Below are 20,683 nucleotides of genomic sequence, written 5' to 3' on the forward strand. Positions count from 1 at the left end.
ATCTTACATTCTGGGTGACAAAGTATTGACCTGTTTTCTGGGCCTTGTAAATATAGTCTTGCTGTAAATATCTGTATTCATTTTCTGTTGTTTCTTTCTTTAATTATTTCTTTATTCATGTGTCATGTCTGTCTTTGATTCTTATGGTGTTTTGTGGTGGTGTTTTCCTCTGTGTTGTTTTATTTCAATTTGGAGTAGGTTGCCAACCTCAAAGCTTTTCTTCGGGTTCAAGTACCTCCCGAGTACCACAGTGGTAATCTAATAGGCAAAGTATGTATCACTTAAAATCTGCTTTCTGTTGAATAGATATGCCATCCTTTTTACTGTGTTTCTATAAAAATGTATAAGGATAATTTAAGGATCATACTTGGCAGGGTCTTTCCTTCAGGATGATTGGAGTACGTGGTCCTTGCAAGCTAGATGCCAGGCATTTAGAATGTTTGTCTTGTGATAATCTCTCTTTACAGTATTTACATGAAAATATAGTGTATTTTCAACTTTAAAAGAGGAAGTATTTTTTAGAGGTTTGTATTAGCTTAGTCACTTGCATTGCAAGATGTCACAGAAAACTATGGTGAAAATCATAATATTGGAGACAATGGTGAATTAAACTCCCTGAACACTCAGGAGTTTGTGACTCGAGTGAATGCAGTTCATTTTCTGTTACCCAGTGTTTTCCTTCTAACTGCTTTGTAAGATAGGGTAAGCACTCCTAATACTCCTGAATGAGCGGCAAAGTGAGTAGTATGGCTCAAGAAAAATAATTGTTCTATTAGCTAGGCTCTGCAAATTTTACTCAAAATTATTTATTTGGGAAAAAAACACCTTTCATTCTAGCGTAGCATCTCTATCACAAAGTGACAGTTGCATTGGAATAACTGTAGCAGTACAATTGAAAAAAACCTGTTTATGTTATTAAGGTCAACAATTCACTTTTAACAGCATTAGCAAAATGTTGAGAAGAGTATTTTAAGACAAAAATCACTCTGTATTTGGCCTGTGTTGCCTAGAGCCTAAAAATGTCTTATGTGGGCCTCACTCTTTCAGCTCTTCAGCAAAGTCACGGCTCTCTGCTTAATTCCTTTAACCATTTATGCTGAAGAACAGGTCCCTCTCTCAACTTACTTGCAGTTGTTTCCTGGGTTGTTTTTTTTAATGTTCTTAAACTTTTATGTTCTTAAACTTTTTGTGGTAGATTTTAAAATGTTGTGATTGAATACAGAAGTTTCATTGCTAGCATACTGGGCATACATTAGTTGCTGGAAGATGAACTGTTGAGAGGTTTTGTTTTTTTTTTAGTCTGCTTGGCTATAATTTTTAACTTAAAAATTTCTCAAAATCAGATAATGAAAATAGCTTAGCTACTAATCTTGAAATTAACCAACTCAACCTACAGCCTTTGTAAGCTATAAAGTTATAATTCTGTTACAATTAATGTCATAATTTATAGATTATAATTTATGTATATTTGCAGCTAGAATTGCTATATATGTTACTTCATATATATCTAAGCCATGTATTCATTATCTTAAAAAGCAATAGTTGGTGTAGGACAAGACATTATTTTAAAAATTATTAGCTTTTGGTGTCAGAGACCAGCATCCTAAGTAGAAGATCAGAAAAAGCAAGGGTAGTATTTTCAACCATCTCTAACTCTTGTTAGCATAAGAAAAGTAGATGGACTGCTTTTTTATGTAATGAAGATAAGAAAGATTCTCTTAAAAAGGCCACACAGTCTATATGAAGCAGTTTTATAATTTATTATATGTAATATTGGATAGAAGAAGCTAGAAAATTGGAACTGATTGCTTTTCAGAGAAGGTGATATGCTCAAATATGTGTAGGGTTCCTGACTTCTGCACACAAAAATGGGTTTGTTATGTATAAAAATGTGGGTTTAATTGCAGAGATTTCACTATGCAAAAAGACAAGAAACATAAGTCAAGTAGATAATATGTTGGCTGGATAAGATTAATACAGTGTTTCACATGTGTAATTTAATTTTTTTCTGAAAATTGCTTTGCTTTTTCAGTAGATAACTGCAGCTCTCTTTGCATCACAAGATACATCACACTTTCAAATTGGATTTTTTTTTTCATTGCAGAAAGAGCTAATTTGCTGTTACAGGTTTAAGAATAGAGTTTATACACAAGCAACTTTTGCATTGCGCTGAAGTTAGTGTTTATTTGAATAAACTTAGGACTAAATTGTTTCAACATATTGGTGATTTGGGTTGCACTTCTTCCGACTTTTTTAGCAGGAAATAAAGATAACAATCCAACAGATAATGATATTGGTACTATAATGTAGTACCAATATATAGTATATAGAATGTACTATAGGATTTGTAAGGAAGGAATGTGACTTGACACAAACACAGATCAGCAACAGGATGTACTGATACAGTTTTTTTATCTGTATTTTTAGTAACTGCATGGCCTACATTTTTAAGTTCCTGTGAACAATTTACTTCTCTTGTCTATTCTGTTAATACAAATAAAAATGTACCATCTTCATATCCATTCTTTTCATCATCTCAGCATTCTCCCATTGTTCAAGGTGACTTTAAATGGCTATGGCTTTTCTGCAGGCTTAGATGATATGAAAAAAATGAAAGGTATGATTTTACTGTACAAGTTCAGTGCCTTGATACCTCCAAGGTGGTGGTTGAAGGGCATTTAGTGGTGGGTGATTGTGGTAGATGTATCATACTGACCCATGCTACAGTGCTTCTGTCTGAAATGTAAGGTTTACTTTTCTTCTAAACAGCAGAGAGTTCTTGTAGCTCGTAGATAAAGCTTCTACTGGCTGTGGAAAAGTTCAGAGTGGTCTTTTTTTGGGGTCTTTCTTAGGATTTGAAGACTCTGAACTTGCTGGTTTTGGGCTCAGAAGGGCATTTCCTCTCCCATTTCAGTACCTTGACCAAGTTTACACATTTTATGTTGCATATTAAGGTTTTTTGGGTTTTAATTCTAGAATTTTGTGTTACAAGTACTACATGTATTACAAAATATTTCCAACTTTTGGGTTTTGGTTGGTTTCGTGTTTGATGTAGCATGCAGCAGATGTTTTGTAGGCTGTTCTGGATTAAACATCTCTATAGTCCTTCCAGTGCCTATGTTTCTCTATTTCTCTCTTTGTGGGGCGCTCTGCATCATATCTTTCTTAGCACAGAGTGAGCCTAGAGGATACAAGTACATGTCTGACCCAAAAAATTTGGAAACAGAAGGTTAGCTGGTAACAGACCCTAATAGGATTTGTACATCACATAAAAAAAAAAAATTGAACAGTTTTGTTGTATTGTCCCTTAACAAACCTAGACCCTTATTCATCACCCTTTTTAATATTTGTAATTCTTCCACAGAAATTTCCTTTTAAAGCTTGCAAATCTTGTGTTTAACAGTGCACTAACACTTCATAGTGCATCAGCACTACTCTGGTTGGTTTTTCTGACAGCAGAAGATTCTGTGTACACACAAGTATATTTCCATTTTCATTTGTTTTCTAAATGCTACCTGTTTTTATTTTAGGCTTCCAGTGGCAACTATTATTTTATTCCATACATTGTCACACCTTGTGCTGATTACTTTTGCTGTGAAAGTGATGCCCAACGAAGAGCTTCTGAGTACATGCAGCCCAGCTGGGACAATATCCTGGGGCCACTCTGTGTCCCACTGGTGGACAAGTTTCTCAGCCTTCTCAAGGATGTTCATGTTACATCATGGTAATGTTACAACACATACACTTCAGGAACCTTTGATAGTCTCTTTTTAGTGTTATGCAAAAAAGATACAGAATTTCTAGTAGCACTGATTTTTTTATTTTTTTTTTGCTGCGCTTAATATAGTGGTAAAAGAAGCTGCTAACTTTACTACTTTCTGTATTCCTGTCCTGCAGCTGTTGCAGTTAACTAACCATGTTATGCTGCATTTGATTTATGATTACTTTCCAATAAGCACAGGCAGTCCGTGGATAAGATAAAGTGCTTAAGTTTAAATTACAGTGCATGAGGTTGTAATAGGAGATAAGATCATAGCTTCTTCATAGAGCTCAAAGCCAAACACTGTCCCTTTCTGTCACCAAATAAAATATATATATATGGCAGCAATGGGCAATCAAATATAACTTTCATGGTTTGGTTTTGTTTTTAAATATTAACCTTTTGATATCACCTAATAAATGGGATATTGTTTAGCTGCTTCCACAAGGGACTGTTGGAGTTTTGAGACTGGGGCTGAAGAAGGAGGTCTCTCTCCACTGCTCACCCTGTACTCTGCAGGTGGTCTTGTTTTGTACATATTTCTGGAAAACACTAGGAGAGACTGAGCTTCTAGATTTTAATTTTCCTGGTGTCTGAAGCATGAGGTAGCGCTGAGGGCCCTTGGATTTCTTTCTGTTTCCCCATTGCCATCTCACCCAAGTGAAAGGCTTGCCTAAAAACCTCCCTTTCTCATGTGGTCCCACCCTTGGGATCCCATGAGTGACTGTGCTGTGACATCCCACCCTGAAGAGGAGGGGAGCACCCAAGATTCCCAGGTGCTCATAGTCAGAGGGTCTGCAAAAGCTTAGAAAGTTTATTATTAGTAAACTACACACTTGGCATGGAAATTGGCATGGTAGTCTGTGACCTCCTAGTACAAGCACATGGCAGTGGGTTTTGGATAAAGGGATAGGGTGAAAGGAAAGAGAGAAAGATGAATTGAAGATGGGGAGAGAGAAGGAAAGAAAGAAAGAGAGAAAGAGAGATCGCCCATCCTGGCTCCAGTGTCAGTCCAGCTGGGGTGTCCACAGTCCTGGGGTGCACATGCAGAGCAAGCACCTTGGGCTTTGTTGGGGGACCTTTTTATAGATAAGTTTATTTTTCTAGATAAGCACAGTTGACCTTGGCAGTAATAAATTTTGGTACCATTTAGTGTTTGTGTCATTGCGAAATGATGCTCTGAGCACCAGCTGTCCAAAGCTGCTTTGTCTCTGACAGTTACAACCAGGGCTGTGGTTATTTTGGGTTTGATAATTCTGTTGTGAAGTCCTACAGTAAAACCCTCTTTTCTCTTTCCCATTTTCAGGCTGAAATGCCTGAAAGAGGCTTTTGTACAGCTGCAGAATTAGATACTGTTGTGTTAGATCCCTGTGAAGAGGTAGATGTAGTTAGATGATACCTCATTCCTGCCAAAAGCTTGAATAAATTTGAAGATGTTAAGTGTTCCATCATTCTTGAAAGTGGGACTCTCATTCCTAAGTAATTCGGTTACTTTTGAAAACTATTTGCTTTGGTTTGGTAGTACAAGAAGGACTAATTATCATAGCCTAATTATCATTAGCCTGGTGGAAGCCAATGCTGGATAGAAACCTGAGACTGGTGGAATTAGACTTAGCCTCCATTGACAGTAAAGCAACTATTGAAAGCTTTCCAGTAGTGCTTGCTGGAAGTGACCTTGCTGCTCTGATTATATCTTATATATGTCAGGCTTAGGTGTAGGGTTTTTGCTAAGCAAGGTAGAGCGCTTTGCAAAACTCATTTGTAAACAAGAAAGGGATTGTATGCACTTGAGTATCTGTCAGATGACGTCTGCTAACTTGTGAACTATAGACTCCAGATAAACTTTCCCCTAAGTAGTTTGTCCAGGCCCTTTATACCTACCATATTTGGCAATATAAATACAACTTTTTATTTTACAAAAACTCTGATGTTGCATTGCACACTGATGTTCGTGTAGATAAGATGCACTTACTGGAGGCTTTTACATAGATCCTGCCCACATGATGTATTATGTTCATCAAAGAGATTGCAACTAAATCGGCTTTTCGTGGCTAGCTTTTGTTTTAGTTTCTTTGTTTGCAAGTCTGTTTCCTCTTTTTATGATAAAATAATGTACCTCCTCTTTACATCACACTGGTCTTTCTTTGTGACACTTTATTATCCCAGTTGCTGCCTTCTTTATGGTACAGAGGCAAAATACCATGTCTGTCATGATCAGTAATGGGGCAAAGAAATGCCCCAGTTTTCCTCTGTTGATAAAATTACCTCACAATCCTGGTTATAAACATATTGATAGAGAGCCTCACATTCTGAGGTGGGGCAAGGTGGAATATTTATAAGTAGTTAATGAAAAATCTGGAGACATTTGATGTGCACCTTACTCTGAGGAAACGGTACTTTTTATTAGAAATATAGTCAGATTTCATAAGAAATATCCAACAGTCTTCTTCCCAGATGTCTGTCTTTCATTTCTTTAGTACGTATTATAAAGAAACACTGCTAAATGACATTAGAAAAGCTAGAGAGAAGTACCAGGGAGATGAACTGGCTAAGGAGCTGGCCAGAATTAAACTTCGTATGGATAATACTGAAGTGCTGACTTCTGACATCGTCATAAACCTGCTGCTTTCCTACAGAGATATTCAGGTATGTGCCTAAAGACTAAGGAAGATTATTTCACCATGGGACTTTCTCTCTTGTTTGTTCTTCTGTACTTCATTGTTCGTTAAACAGTGATTCAAAGTTGCCATTAAATCGGCACAATTGTTGCATTGTTTAACAGTTTGACTTGTCTATTGAGCAATGTAAGGGACTAGAGACTCTTATTTATTTTACCTGTGAACAAAAGACACAGATTAGGTGCCTTCCCAGGTCTCTTCCATTGTTTTTAGTAATCTTTAACTTCCTTAAAAAAAAATAAAAAGAACAAATTCCCTGCCAAAGCAAGGCTCTTGGTTTGCCCTTCCTTCCCTTTCCTCCTTCCCTGCCAAAGTCAGATTTATTTAGAAATGAAGAAAATGCATTTGTTGTGACCACTGTATTGGCCAGAGATGCCCAAATTGAGAACTATCATTTAAAAAACCACTAATCTGCTTTTAAAATATAACTGCACCTTTTTTTCCTCAATTTTATTTTTTAAGTAAGTTTTTTAAATAACCCTGTGTGCTGTCTTTCCAAACTGGCAGTCTATGTGTTTGACATCCCTTTTAAAATACAGTTCCAACCATTCTCCAGAATTTTTTTATTCCATCAGGAGCTAAGTTGGTTATTTCATAAGTATAAATGGGTTGTGGGAGCAGTGGGTGACCACATCATCCAGTGTTACCCAACCTTCCATTCTGAGATGTGCATTTTCCTGCAGCACTTTATGCAACTTCACTTCGATTGTCTCTGGTGATCATTTGCATTCTTTCAAAAGGTCTGCCTTGAGAAATATACTCATCTCAAAACATGTCTTGTAGAAACAGATTAAGTAAGGTGAGGCCATTTGAGATGCCAGTGAACTGGCCTCCTCAGCAATATACAGGTGGGTTACCTCTGAGAAGCCGCAGTGATGTACAGTCGGGTGACACACCGCAGAGTGAACTGTGCTCGAGTCTGCGATGACCCGATGAAATGTCATTCATCAAAAGTCCTTAATAAGACCAGAAAGAGCCAGACTCATCAACCTCTGCTTCCTGGTGCTGGGAGTGCAATCAGTCAAACCAGCTAGAGGCATTCAGTAATATGGGCAGTGGCACTGTGGTGAGGAAGAGGCAAGCTCTGACATGGACAGAGAAAATCCCTGTTTATCCTTATGCAGCGTTTGTAGCTGTTTCACTGACTCTTTTAGGAACAGTCACCTGAGAAACTGTCTTAACAGTTATGATACATTTTAGCTTCGTGGTGCTTTCCTCTGCTTTCAGTATCTTCTACTTTCATTCTTTTTTTTTAATTTCAGGACTATGATGCTATGGTGAAGCTGGTAGAAACACTGGAAATGCTTCCTACCTGTGATCTGGCTGATCAACACAACATTAAATTTCATTATGCTTTTGCATTGAATCGGTAAGAATCCTTGATTGAGGATGATCTTTAAAAATAAAAAACTGTGTTTACCTATAATATTCTATTACTTTCAGCATACAGAACAGCATTAATGTTGCTCAGTATGACTGATTGAGCCTCCCAGGAACAAAACACAGTCTGTGCAAAACAGAATTAGCAGCTGTATCTGACCCTACAGAATGTTAATGTGTGCTTAATTTCATTAAGAAGTATACTAGAACAGTGTTCATAATCAGCAGAGAAAGTAATTAAGAGAGAAAGTAATTCATTTATTTCCTCTTGGACTCTGTAACTGAGTTTTGTTGGCAGTGGATCTCACTTAGCATTGTCAAGTCAGAGTTATTTCAGTGCTGCACAGAGCCAGTGATATGGCAGACAAGGGACACAGGACTGAGGCTTCTGGGTGCCTTGAGGCTTTGCTGGTACATCAGGTGGACACAAGCCCAATCTGAACAACAGTTGTGTGTAGGTCTGGGTTAACAAGTTGTGCTAAGGTAAGGGACAGGGATGTTTTACTTTAGACTCATCACCATTTCAGCCTTGCTGCATGTCATCTGACTCAGAACCAGCCTGAGCTGGCTTGGATCATAAGGAAAGCAAGCCTGGGCCTGCTTCTGAGTACGGTGCAGAAATGTACTAAAGCACTTCCTATTATATGTAGGGAAGGCAGACATTTTCATGCTGATTTCTAGTACCCTGATTCACATGGCAAGTTTTTAAGCACAGCCCCTCTCCTGGATTACTGTCTTCCTCTCTGTTTTCCTTTTCGGAGCAGACCATTTGTCATCTCTCATGTCTCATATCAGAGGCTAATAATGGATGACAGGCTTGTGCTTGCTTGCAAGCTTGGGCTGTCTGAATACATCACCCTCCTGGATGCTTGTTTAGGAGTCCTAGGGAGCAAAAGGCCATTCCTGTTCAAGTGTCTTCAGCTAATTAATTTGGATGTGACGCACAAACAGAGCAGAGAGTGCTCTCTTCTATACAGACATGGGCTGGTTTAAGACATTGTTCCTTGTTACCTCCTAGCTGAGATTTATGTCTGATTGTATCTTAATTTAGGCATAGAATGGAACACATCTTTAGGTATAAGTTCAGCCCAAATGTGCGACATGAATATTTTCAGTATTTGTATTCACAGCTTTGGTATGCTGTGTAATTGAGGACTGAATGTTTCAAATGTTGATGGCTGTTTGCTTCTGTCCATCGGTACACCTGGACTGGGAGGCAAGCACTGTGTAAGGACTATTTTCTAATTAGCCTTATTTACCATGACTGCAATTACCGAGTTCTGGAAGCTTGCAAAGAAACCAAAGGGTGTGCCAAATTCTGTTCAAAACAGTAGATTTTAAACCCAAATCCAGCCATAGTGCGAGGCCAGAGCTGTGAAAACTTCAGTCTCTTTCCAAGGCACTTCTGTCTTCTCTTATATTAAAGATGAGGACAGCTGCAGTCACTACTACTTAACTCAGCATGCTGTGTTTTAACAAGCAACATATTCTAATACAATAATAAAAAAAGGCAATTAGCAGGTGAAGGGCATAACAGGGTGCAAGTAGAAAATCACTGGTAATTATGAATAATAGCAGTCATAGGAAATTATTCCCATTGATAAACACTGGGGTATTTAAAATGTTCTGTTCTGTGATTACTCAGATTTAGTGAAAAACACATTGTGGGGCTCCTCATTTTATGTAATTGGCTTGCATGAAGCACCTGAAGTGTATATGAGGAAGAAAAAAAAGTAAAAAAGCTGTTTTTTCTTCATTGTCATATCTGTTTACAGGCTTGTAAATTTAATTCTTGTCTCAAAGCCCAATTTAAGGTCTTGTTTTTCCCATTCAGTGTTTCAAATATCGAAGACTCTGCAATCAAATTGCACGACTGAAATGTGTCTTAACTCAAAAATTAGTTTCAGGTCTTAAATCAGAATGCAAGTGCAATAACTAATAAAATTAGTTTATTATTAATTTATTAATTACATCTCATTAGTGTAAACAAAGATATTGTACATTATGTTAATTAAACAATAGCATATGTGAAGACCAGTCATTTTATGAAAGGTGGTATTTATACTACAAGAGTAAGTTGTCTCACTGACACTTCTGCAATGTGACAATGAGATCAGAGGTTTTTTTAATTATTGATAGCTGCTTCAAGGCTAAAATCAGAAGATAAACAAGGTTCATATAGAAATAGAGTTGAAAAAAAACAGGTTACTGTTTTTGAGTATTTGTATGGGAAACATTGTCACAATTGCTTGTTTTGCTTTGATTTCTTCCCCTGTGCATTGCTCTTCAAGAAATCTGTTTGTTTATAGAGGACTTAAAAATAATCAGATCAGTAAGTCAACATGAAATATAAAGGAAACAAAGGTGGATCCCATTTAGTGAATACTTTTAATTGATAAAAGAGTTTTCTATAGTATATAGTCTTCTCCGGATAGATGGATGGAAACAAACCATACAGGGGAACATGTGAGCAAAACGCTGAAAAAGGGAAGACTATACCACCTGTTACCTACAGAGTGAGCTGAGTCTTGTCCTGGTGAAATCCATGAAATCCATTCCCACTAACTTTGTTGGACAAAGGTTTGGTTCACTGAGTGTAGTTCTGGTTCCTTAACCACGCCAATTCTTTAAAGCAGTCTGTGAAGCAGAAAGATTTTTTGTTTTAGGGATGTTTAAAACTAGGCTTCCTTATAACGACTGGAGTGGAGAGAAGGACTCAGAGAAGAGAATGGATTTGAGGGGGAAGAAAGAAACCATGAAATTAAAAAAAAGGGGAAAAAAGAGAATTTGAGTTTTACTGTGTGTTCTAGGTGTTATTCCAGGTGAGAGGCTGTGATATGACTATGATTTCTACATGATGTTTGAGAGCTGGGGGAGAGAAACAGCGTAAGGGTGACCATACTGGCTCAAGGCATAGTTCTTTCTAGCTAGATTCTTATTTTTGAGAGCAGTCAATAGCACATATTTGGGAAGAGGATGACGACAGGAAAAGGCATAGTGGCAAATCTCCCTAAATATTCCAACTGCTTCCACCCACTTGTGGCTCAGCTACTTCCTGAGACAGCAGTGGTAATTTTTGTGCTTGTCAAGAAAATCTGGAAAGAGAAAAAGAGGATAGATCTGTAATATCAATAGCTATAGAGGATGCTGTGAGTATAACACAAGAGAAGAGTATGAGCACATCCTTTAGGACTCAGTGCTCAGTGGTGCATTGGCTCCCCATGGAAACAAGCAAACGTGTCTCAGCAGCAGAGAGTACCTCTGGACCTCTACATCCAAACCACAGTTCTGGTGACTGAAGTTGCCAAGTTACAGAATAGCAGCAGCTTTCCAAGAGGGAGAGCAGAGCGTGGAGATGTGGGGATGGGGCAGGAAGAGACAGAAAAAATTGTGTTGTAACTGAGAGGTAGAAAATTTTTCAAAATTATCAAGTTTTTTGGAAGAAGTGATATTGCTTCATTTTACAACTTGTCCTTTTGCTTCAGAGGAAAGTGTTAGAGTTGAATACCTCTCATGAATAAGAATGTTTGACTCCAGCCTTAGGCTAGGACAAAATATGGCAGCAGGATGGGGTTGGAGAGCAGCAGATCAGAACATGTGATACAAAACTGAAGTTGCACATAACTTGATCATACCTCAGTTCTACTTTTTCAGTGTATGTATTTATATGCACATGCTTAAAAATGTATATTTATTGTGTGCTAAGCTGTTTTCATCAGGTTTGTAGCCCTACAGTGATTCAGAGAGGTAAAGGAGGAGTGGATAGTTGGACAGGACAGGGAGACAGATACAAGTGGCTTGTGTAGACCAGTGTGAGAAGACTTTCTGTGACTGAAGAAACATGGTAGAGTAAGCAAACAGATAAATCATGTGGCAACACTGCAATGAGCAAACTAGCAAATGGGCAAGCAAACCAGTGAGCAGTTTCAGGAGGATAAAAGTTCTCAGGCAAAACAAAACTGGCAGCAGAACACTGGGACTTATGTAGAGGAAGTGATTGGAGGCTATAAAGGTGCCCTGTAGGACAACTTTTTTTTAGGAAAAAAATCTTTACAGTGATTTCTGTCTGAAAAAACCTTCATTTGAATTTTTTCTCCTAATCCTAATAGTTTAGTTTCTTTTTAAATACAGTTTAAAACTTCACACAGTACCGAAGATTAGTGTGCTGGCTATTTGCAAAAGACATTGTGATGGTTTTAATTTTGTAATTCCTAGCATTTTCCCTGGGGGAATGTTGGCAATATTTTATCGAGCACTAGGATATTTTCTTAATTGCCCTAGTTTTTAGAAGTTACTTGCAGATCTCTTTCTTCACTGGCAGTACTTTTGCAGTTATCATGTTCAGATAATTTAGACTGATTTTTCTCTGTTCAGTTTCTGTGCAAGTTTTCACAAGACAAGGTTTGTAGGGAGAGAAGTAAAAATGTGCTAATAAAGAAGACAGTGAGGAAAAATAGTAGTATGAGCAGTTCTCCCAGGGCATGTGCTTTGTTTTAATACAGTTGCTAAATAAATTGTAGTAGTAGTCCTTTTTTTCCCTAGCCCTTTGACCATTAAAATATATTTTTAAAGGTAAAACTGTAATTTGAAAGAATTTGCAGATTGTGATTAATGATTTTAAAAACTGCTCCCCCTAAACCCAAATAAACTATGAAGTGTAGCTCATATTTTCACTGGGTGTGTATGCAGACTTCTTTAAGGTGGGATGCATCTTATCCCAGGTGTGGAGAGGCTAACAGATTGTATGTTGAAGAGCACCATTTAAAATTGCCTATTTAGAAATTATATTTCATTCCTAAAGTGAATTGTTTATGTCATATCATGAGGGACATTTGTATTGCAGTGTAAGCTGGCCTGTAACTAAGCAGCAGTAAAATGAACTAGCAGGGTCCTTTCTATAATGGTCTTCTGGGATTTGCTCTACTGTGACTTTAAATGGGGGCTGGGGAGCAAGGGAAAATTAATATAGTTGAGATTGGGTAAAAAAAAATAGAAGTGTCTGCTACAGCCGTGAGGGTTTAAGGTAATCTCTTCTACTCTATTGATAATACCACAGACCTCTTTCAAGTCACCTTGAAACAAATTACAAGTTGTCAGGCATACAGATCTGACAAAGTGTGGGGTCTGAAATAAGAAATGAGAATCTATCTTGGTCGAGCATAACATATTCTGCATAAAATCCAACAGTACATTTTCATAGCAACTTAGAGAATTTGCTTGTAGCCTAAACGATGTGGTCTTGCTGTGGTTTTTTTTTTTCTTGGTTTGATCTCTCTTTTTGGGATTTAGAAAGTGATAACTGTTCCTAAACTTGTAAATTACTATAATTGGTACGCTGGATTTGTATTGCCCAATGGGCATCAAATTCTGCTGCTGTGAAAAACAAGAGTTTAATATAAAGATACCTAAACTGTTATGTTTAGTAATATCCTGTTAGATGAGTGTATACTTACCATGTGCTAAATTTTGTTGAATTTAATTATTTTTAATGACAATTTTTTCCTTATCTTATAAGAGATAGAAGTCTTTCATTTTGAGTCCTCTGGCACACTGGTTTTTTAGGGCTTGGTCTTTTGAAATGCTGCTGCTATTGTATTTGGTGTGTACAGGTTCATCCTTTGACCAGAAATGTTAATCTGCACAGTGTCCCATTTTAAGCAGTCTTGCTTTGTGTGTTGTATTTTTCCTTTGAAGTTATGCTTTTTTCAATGAGTACATAACACCTCTTTATATTAACATTAAATAATTATCCTGTTCTCATACAAGGTGAGTTGAGTTGAAGTTTGTCTTGCATGTGAAACAGTGATTTTTAAATTTTCTTTTTCTGTGCTGAAGTGCTCTAAGTTAGGTATTAGTTGTGCATTTCTTGTTTTCAGCAGAATTTTGAATACATGCCAGCTTCTGTGACCACATTACACAAGACCAGGGAGCTGCTGGACTTTCATTTTAGGGCCTAATTTTGTTCTAAGCTCTGTTTACTCAACTTCCTTTGTCTTCATATTAACAATAGTAAAACTTTTGTACTCTTAGTGAAAGAATCTGCTTTGTTCAGAACAGGTGTGGTAAGAGGATGCTGAGCTGTGTGATGGATTTACCTCCATGCTTTTTAACTTCTGTTTATTTCTTGTAAAACTGAAAAACAATACTAACTTTCTCCTTGTGTGCTCATTAGAGAAGACTGGTATTAAGTTCAGAGCAGTTAGTCTGAAGAAAAAATACTTAAAAAAATATTCAAGTACTCGCTGTGAAAGTTTATACTCTGCCAGTGACATCAAAGGCAGGATAAAGCCTGCACAACTAGCTACAAATCTGTTTAATCTTATTAGATGTTCTCCATCACATAACATGCACAGAAGCCTGAATTTTGCTACAGATGTGTTGTTCCTGGTCTTACTGCATCAGCTAACCTAAGGAACTGAGCTACTTCACAGTAAATATTAATCCTTTTGGGACATGCAAGTAATAAATTTACCAGAAACCATTATCTGCTACTGGTATTGCTGACAAAGTAGTCATAGTCCTTGTAAGCCTGTTCATGGATACCTAGGTGGGGATTGGAAAATGGTAAACAGTTCTGAAAAGAGGTTGGTAAATATTTTAAATCTCTCTAGTGATTAAAAAAAGTCTTGAAGAGGCTATTAAACTCTTAAGCTGTGTTTGCATTACTCTTGCAAATAGACATTTTTGTTTGTTATAAGTGACTTTTTGCAGTAAATATTGAATTCTTACTTAGAAAAACAGCAAAGTAAATGGAGACAAAAATTCTGATTATTTAATAATAACAAGGAATGGAAATGTTATTTAGTCACTGTTTTCTTGCTGATGCCGTTGTTAAATATTTTTCAAAAGAAGCTGTATAACAACTGTTTGTTTTCCAAATCTTTTTCTACTCTGAATAATTTTTGATGAAGAAAGAAATACAGTTCAATTTCACCCTTTAATTCTTGTTGTAGTTCCAAGGCTCCGTATTGAGCTGCATCATTCTTTTGACTAAAATTGGATTGACTGGATTTCTTCTGGACTTAGTTGATATTTCCTGGTATTGTTTCTGGATCAAGATTACAAATCTTGGACATAACTGAATGATCTGTCAGGTTGAATGCTTAATATGGCCATTTTTGTTAAGTATATTGTCAGGAACAAACACTAAACAGGCTCTTGTTTCTCATTGCAGGATGTGTAGGGTCTGTCTGCCTGCATGAAAAGGAGTCAAGTAGATGGCAGATTTTTCTCATAGAGGAGTTTTGGCCTTAAATCAGTTCTTACGTAAGCCAGAAGTAGAGCCCCATGATAGGAGAATACATTTGGTTTTTATCAGTCAACCAATAATCACACATCAGTCTAAATAAAGTCATCTCTATATATAGTCAAGTCTGTATATGGTAATGATGGATAGCTGTAGGATAGACAAGGGATAATGTTATTTGCCCATTTGCAGTTACTGTTTCAGATCTGAACTCATTTATTTTATTCTCTGTGTTTGATTTCAGAAGAAATAATGCAGGTGACAGAGAGAAGGCACTACAAGTTATGCTTCAAGTTCTGCAGACATGTGATCACCCTGCTCCAGATATGTTTTGCTTATGTGGGAGGATCTACAAGGATATGTTTCTTGATTCTGACTGTAAAGATACCAGTAGTCGAGATCGTGCCATTGAATGGTAACAGAAATAAACCCCACAAAAATATCTGTTTTAAAACATTTTCAGACTTTTGCTTATGGTTTTGAAAAGCAGGGCTGTTGAAGATCAGTTGTTCTACTTATGTCTTTTTTTCAGGGTCCTGACTGCCAGATCTTTGGATGTGTATTTCCTTTCTTCTCTTTATAAACTATCATGGATGTAGAATGATACACTTAATTTATTGGGGTGATGATTATTCACCTATGTCTTTGTAGAGAATAAATGCAATTAATCTGCTTCAAGGCCAAAATGAAGTATGAGTGAGATCATGGATTTACATTGGTCCTCTGTGCAAGGATGTTTTCTATGCTGGACTCCCAGGAAATGCAGTGATCTGTATATAAGGAAACGTTGATAAACTGTAATATGAATTTTCTTAAGACAATAAGGTTTGAATATGCACTCATAGTGTGCATTTAGGTATGTTTGTGTCATCATACAAACTACTGCTGATACAGGAATGTTAACAACATGGGTTTGTACTGTAACTCTGAAATATCCCTCCTCTCCTTTTCTTCCCCATACAAGCTTCAGGTGGATCTCTTCATCCTGCACCAGCTGGTGCCATGTGTTCAGCCTTGGTCAGCTGGGTCTCAGTGATCTTTAATGAATGTGAAACTTTAAAACAAAGGGCAACTTTTTTAAAAGTTGCACTGAGGACTAATATTTTCATTACTTTTCTTCTATAAATAATATAGTAAAATTAGGTTCTATTGCATTCAAGAGTTTTGTAGTAACCAATTCGTTTTACTTTCACAAAAGTACACAAGCTGACAGGACATAAAGCTAAGCAGAATTTTTTCTTTCTCATGCTAAGATGAAAAGCTCATTTCTTTCAAGTGCTCTTTGTAGAATACCATTGGTGCCAACTAGCCATATAGTCCTTACAATAAATTAATAGCTTAAAATACCTACCAAAACTTTGCAATATTTCAGTTCTTCTGAACAATGAGATATGAGTTCTTGACTCTTCTCCGCAGGTATCGCAAAGGATTTGAACTCCAGTCAACTCTGTATTCTGGAATTAACCTCGCAGTTTTGCTGCTTGTTGCAGGACAACAGTTTGAAAGCTCAATGGAACTGAGAAAAATAGGTAAATATCCGCACACAGTGCCACAGACAAGTTTTCTGCCTCTCTCCCTGTGAAGAAAACAAAATAGTGATGAGTTGCATAGAGAAAAGGCTTTTTAGTGGTGTGTCCTGGATAGCAGTCTAAAACACAGGGATCTTGAAGGACGACTTTCCTTCTTGTTGCCTTGGAGCAGCTTTCTAGTAATGTGGCCCATCTAAATGGACCCAGAGACTGGAAAAGAGCAGAGAAGGACCACCTTGAGTGCTGTCTGTAAACTGCCTTTACTGCACCGCAGAGATTGTCCCATTGCACCGCCAACAGAGGACAAACACAGGAAGGGACAGCATGGCCCAGTTCTCCTCAGGGATGCTGGGGAAGGATCCACAGAATTTCTGTTGTCATTGAATTGAGAGATCCACAGGAAGTATCACCTGGAAGGATCTACCAGGACAGTTACTAGTTGTCTGCCCATAGTCACATCTTCCACTAAAACACACCACTGTACATCTACAAAGAAATCATATGATAGAAACAGATATGCAGTTCTTCTGAGGAGGATAATATTTGAACATTATATTTGGAATCAAATCCTGTCTGAAATGCATATTTGAACCTTAAAGGTTAAAAATGCAAAGGTGACTTTAAATCATTTCCCTGACCTTACTCTGGGGGTGGATCCTCTAGCTATGGATCTCTTGCAGTAAATGCAGATCTTGATGACACATATTTGTGCATCTTACACTGAGAATCAGGAGGCAGATAGCCCAGACTGATAGCACAAGAGGTTTTTTAACACTGTGTGTGTGGGGAGTTCTGACTGTCTGAACTGTATTGGGGGTGTTATTTGCAGATCCAGCCTCTGTGTTTGCCAATGTTGTTTTCTGGGGAAAACTCACTCCATTTTATTTCCATCAGTAAGGCTTAATCAAATCTTAAATTAGTCTTTTACTGATAGACATCCGTAAAAACACTATTTAGTGTTTTACTGATAGAAAAATATGGTTTTTAATTGAAATTTTACAGGTGTACGGTTAAACAGTTTATTGGGAAGAAAAGGAAGCCTAGAAAAAATGAACAATTACTGGGATGTGGGACAGTTCTTCAGTGTGAGCATGCTGGCTAATGATGTTGGTAAAGCAGTACAAGCAGCAGAGAAACTTTTTAAGCTGAAACCTCCAGTGTGGTATGTGGTAGAAGGCTGTAGCTCAAGTATACAACTATGGGGAAATACACAAATTTGAAAAACATTGCAGTCACATAGATAACTGGATTTTTCTGTCATAGATTGTTTGTAACTCTTACTTCATACTCTGTTCTTTTATTATGGGAAGGAAGGGGGAAGGTAAGAAATTAAGTTGCCCATCATTGTTGAATTAATATCCCATTGAGGAAGATCTTTTATAAGAAAGAGTTTGGAAATTAGTAATGATTCATGTGAAGCAATTGTGAAAAGATTGTGAAACCATTGTTTTCAGAATTTAGCTAGCTGCTGCTTCCCTCCCCCACCATCTTCTATCTTATCATATTCTGTCTAATCACTGTGTAACTACTCACATAACTACACCCTTTTGCAAAAAGCTATTGTTCTTGAACATCCATGTGAACTTATGACTTAAAGTTTTGTCTAAACTTGCTATTCTTTCCAGAAATCTGTAAATTCATTGCTATAATTTCCATTATGATAACTTTTAAAGTACATTTAATTTTGCAGTTAATTTTTTTTATGTCTAAGTCAGTTAAGTGGTTTTAAAATCTGGTCAGAATTTGCTTTCTCTCTGTTAATTTACTAATTCAATATCTTCTAGGTACTTGAAATCATTAGTTCAGAATCTGTTGTTAATTCAGCGTTTCAAGAAACTCACCATAGAACATTCTCCTAGACAAGAAAGGTTGACTTTCTGGCTAGATATAATTTTTGAGGCAACGAAAGAAACAACTAATGGACTGAGATTTCCAGTAAGATGTTATGTCCAAACAAGTTTTGTATGTTTTATGTTTCTGGATAGGATATTACAAGAACTGAAGACTCTAAACACAATACTTACAAACTTAACTGCCTGTTACTTCGTTGCATGTACCAAACCCCTGTATTCTGTTAATCTTTATGCTATAAAAAAATTTAACCCAACACCCTTAAAGTATTCTAAGAAATACTTTTAAGACTCCTATAACAAATTGTGATAATACTATTCTGTTGTACATAAGAACACAGACTTTACCTGCCTTGTCTGCCCTTCTGTCTCCCTTGAAAATTTTTTAGGCCTGACATGAAGATTACCCATTACCTATATCAGAGCATCTGAAGCTACTGTAGCGTATTAGCTGCTGGTTTATTAAGGAAAAATGTTCTCTCTCCTCAGGTTTTGGTGATAGAACCAACTAAAGTCTACCAGCCTGCCTATGTTTCAATCAACAATGAAGCAGATGAGAGATCTCTGTCTTTGTGGCATGTTTCTCCCCCAGAAATGGTAAAACTGTCAGCAGATGTGTTAAGTCTACTGTGATTCATTGTGCTTAAAGTTACTTTTTTACATGTAGATTTTGGAGTACTTGGCAATAATTTAAAGTTTGCTACATTTCTATGAAGCACAAGCCTCAGTATATCTTTTGTGCAGATATGAAAGTTGACATTTTACAGAGAAATTAAAAGGAGGGAATATGGTTAGAACTGAGGTGATTTTGACCTCTAGTTCAGATTTAACTTTTCTTGACCATGTCTCCTAGAATTGCTTGGGTTATTCAGTCTGCTCCTAATGTTTCTTATTAGAATTGTGTGATTTTTATTAAGATGCAGCTCAAAGTTAGATAAAAAATATAGATAAAGCCCAATATTGTGTTTAATAGTTTAGACATATTAAACTTTTACAGTTATAGTATTGGAAACTAGAAAAAATGTCAGCCTGTGACAAATAAGTGTCAAGAAATAAAATACTCGGTGTCTTGGATTATTGATAAGGCACAGGGAGTTAGGAAAGGAGTAGGTACAGTTATGGACAGTGTAAGCTCTTAAAAATGAGAAATAATTTCAGTTTCAATTGAAAAACTTGAAATCTGCAATGTATTTTGATGCCCCTTCTTAATATCAGAGCAACACAGGTGAAGAATAGACTAAAAACGTAGAGAGTCAAAGTGTGGAAAAGAAGCATATTGGAGTAAGATGAGACCACATAATTACCTGGGTCTGTGAACAGTTTTTCCAGAACACTGTTCTGCTTCTCTGTTTCAAGTGAATGTGTCTGACACAGCTTTGCTTTATGGAACAAATTTTTAGTGCATATATGGCATTGCTAAATAAAATGTAGCTATTAGCTATGGATTTGTGGAGGGCTACAGTCCTAGACACAGGTTATCATTCCTTTGTTTTGCCCTCCAGTGTGCTCCCTGGGCTAAAGCTGTTGGCTTGAGACCTCCGAGGGAGGTGTATGAATATGAGCCTTTGAGCCTAGATAAGAGTAGGGCATAGTCTGCTCCATGTTTAATATGGAATATTGATGTATTAAGTCAAAACACGATGTTTGGTAAATTGTACTTTGCAATTTATTCTTCAAATTTAATTTTACATGAGGAAATACAGCCTCTATTTCCACCCTGTGCCATTTGTGTTAAATTTTTTCTCAAGTGAGTAAAACAGCAATGTATGTTTGTAACTTCTTTACCCATATATCAATATTATTTCAAATTGGGGGGAGAAGAAAGAAAGAAAAAGAGATATGTTGGAAGAACATTCTTTTGCTTACCATGTTGTGACTTTGTTTTCAATAATAACTCAAGGATTATAGCTCTTTGTTCTTTACAGAAACAGATTCATGAATGGAATTTTACAGCTTCTTCCATTAGAGGAATAAGGTTGGTATGTCAGAAAACAAATTGTGTCTTTTTGTACATATTTTGTATTTCCCTAAGTGGGAAATCTGGATTCTACCTTAAATCTCTGCTTTGCATTGCCTATTATAAAAGCTTGTTCTGTCCAACCTGCCTTGAAATGTCAACGCAGAAGAGTTTGCCTTTCAATGCGAGGACAGAACTGTACGTTTCTCCAGGAATACTCATCTAAGAGGAGTGTGTGGACATGTGTATTCTCTGGTAGACTTCCCTGTTTTCAATCATGTAA

At 36.9% G+C, this 20,683-nt stretch overlaps 1 protein-coding gene across 4 annotated transcripts in view; it reads left to right on the forward strand.

Moving 5' to 3' along the window:
* Positions 1 to 20,683, forward strand: part of MAP3K15 (mitogen-activated protein kinase kinase kinase 15) — an 88,900-nt gene that overhangs the window by 42,552 nt on the left and 25,665 nt on the right. For 2 of the 4 annotated variants that reach the window (XM_051794849.1, XM_051794851.1), the window contains 10 exons: positions 199 to 270; positions 3,531 to 3,724; positions 6,238 to 6,406; positions 7,701 to 7,807; positions 15,309 to 15,479; positions 16,481 to 16,593; positions 17,596 to 17,755; positions 18,378 to 18,528; positions 18,933 to 19,040; positions 20,369 to 20,418. In XM_051794849.1, the coding sequence (XP_051650809.1) occupies positions 199 to 270; positions 3,531 to 3,724; positions 6,238 to 6,406; positions 7,701 to 7,807; positions 15,309 to 15,479; positions 16,481 to 16,593; positions 17,596 to 17,755; positions 18,378 to 18,528; positions 18,933 to 19,040; positions 20,369 to 20,418 (1,295 nt within the window). The remainder of the gene's footprint in view (positions 1 to 198; positions 271 to 3,530; positions 3,725 to 6,237; positions 6,407 to 7,700; positions 7,808 to 15,308; positions 15,480 to 16,480; positions 16,594 to 17,595; positions 17,756 to 18,377; positions 18,529 to 18,932; positions 19,041 to 20,368; positions 20,419 to 20,683) is intronic. The other 2 variants (XM_051794850.1, XM_051794852.1) reach the window with 1 other exon arrangement.

This window comes from Manacus candei, unplaced genomic scaffold (assembly GCF_025592945.1).
Source record: "Manacus candei isolate 608988 ecotype Guabito, Panama unplaced genomic scaffold, ASM2559294v1 h1tg000041l, whole genome shotgun sequence".
In the NCBI taxonomy this organism is placed as follows: Eukaryota; Metazoa; Chordata; class Aves; order Passeriformes; family Pipridae; genus Manacus; species Manacus candei.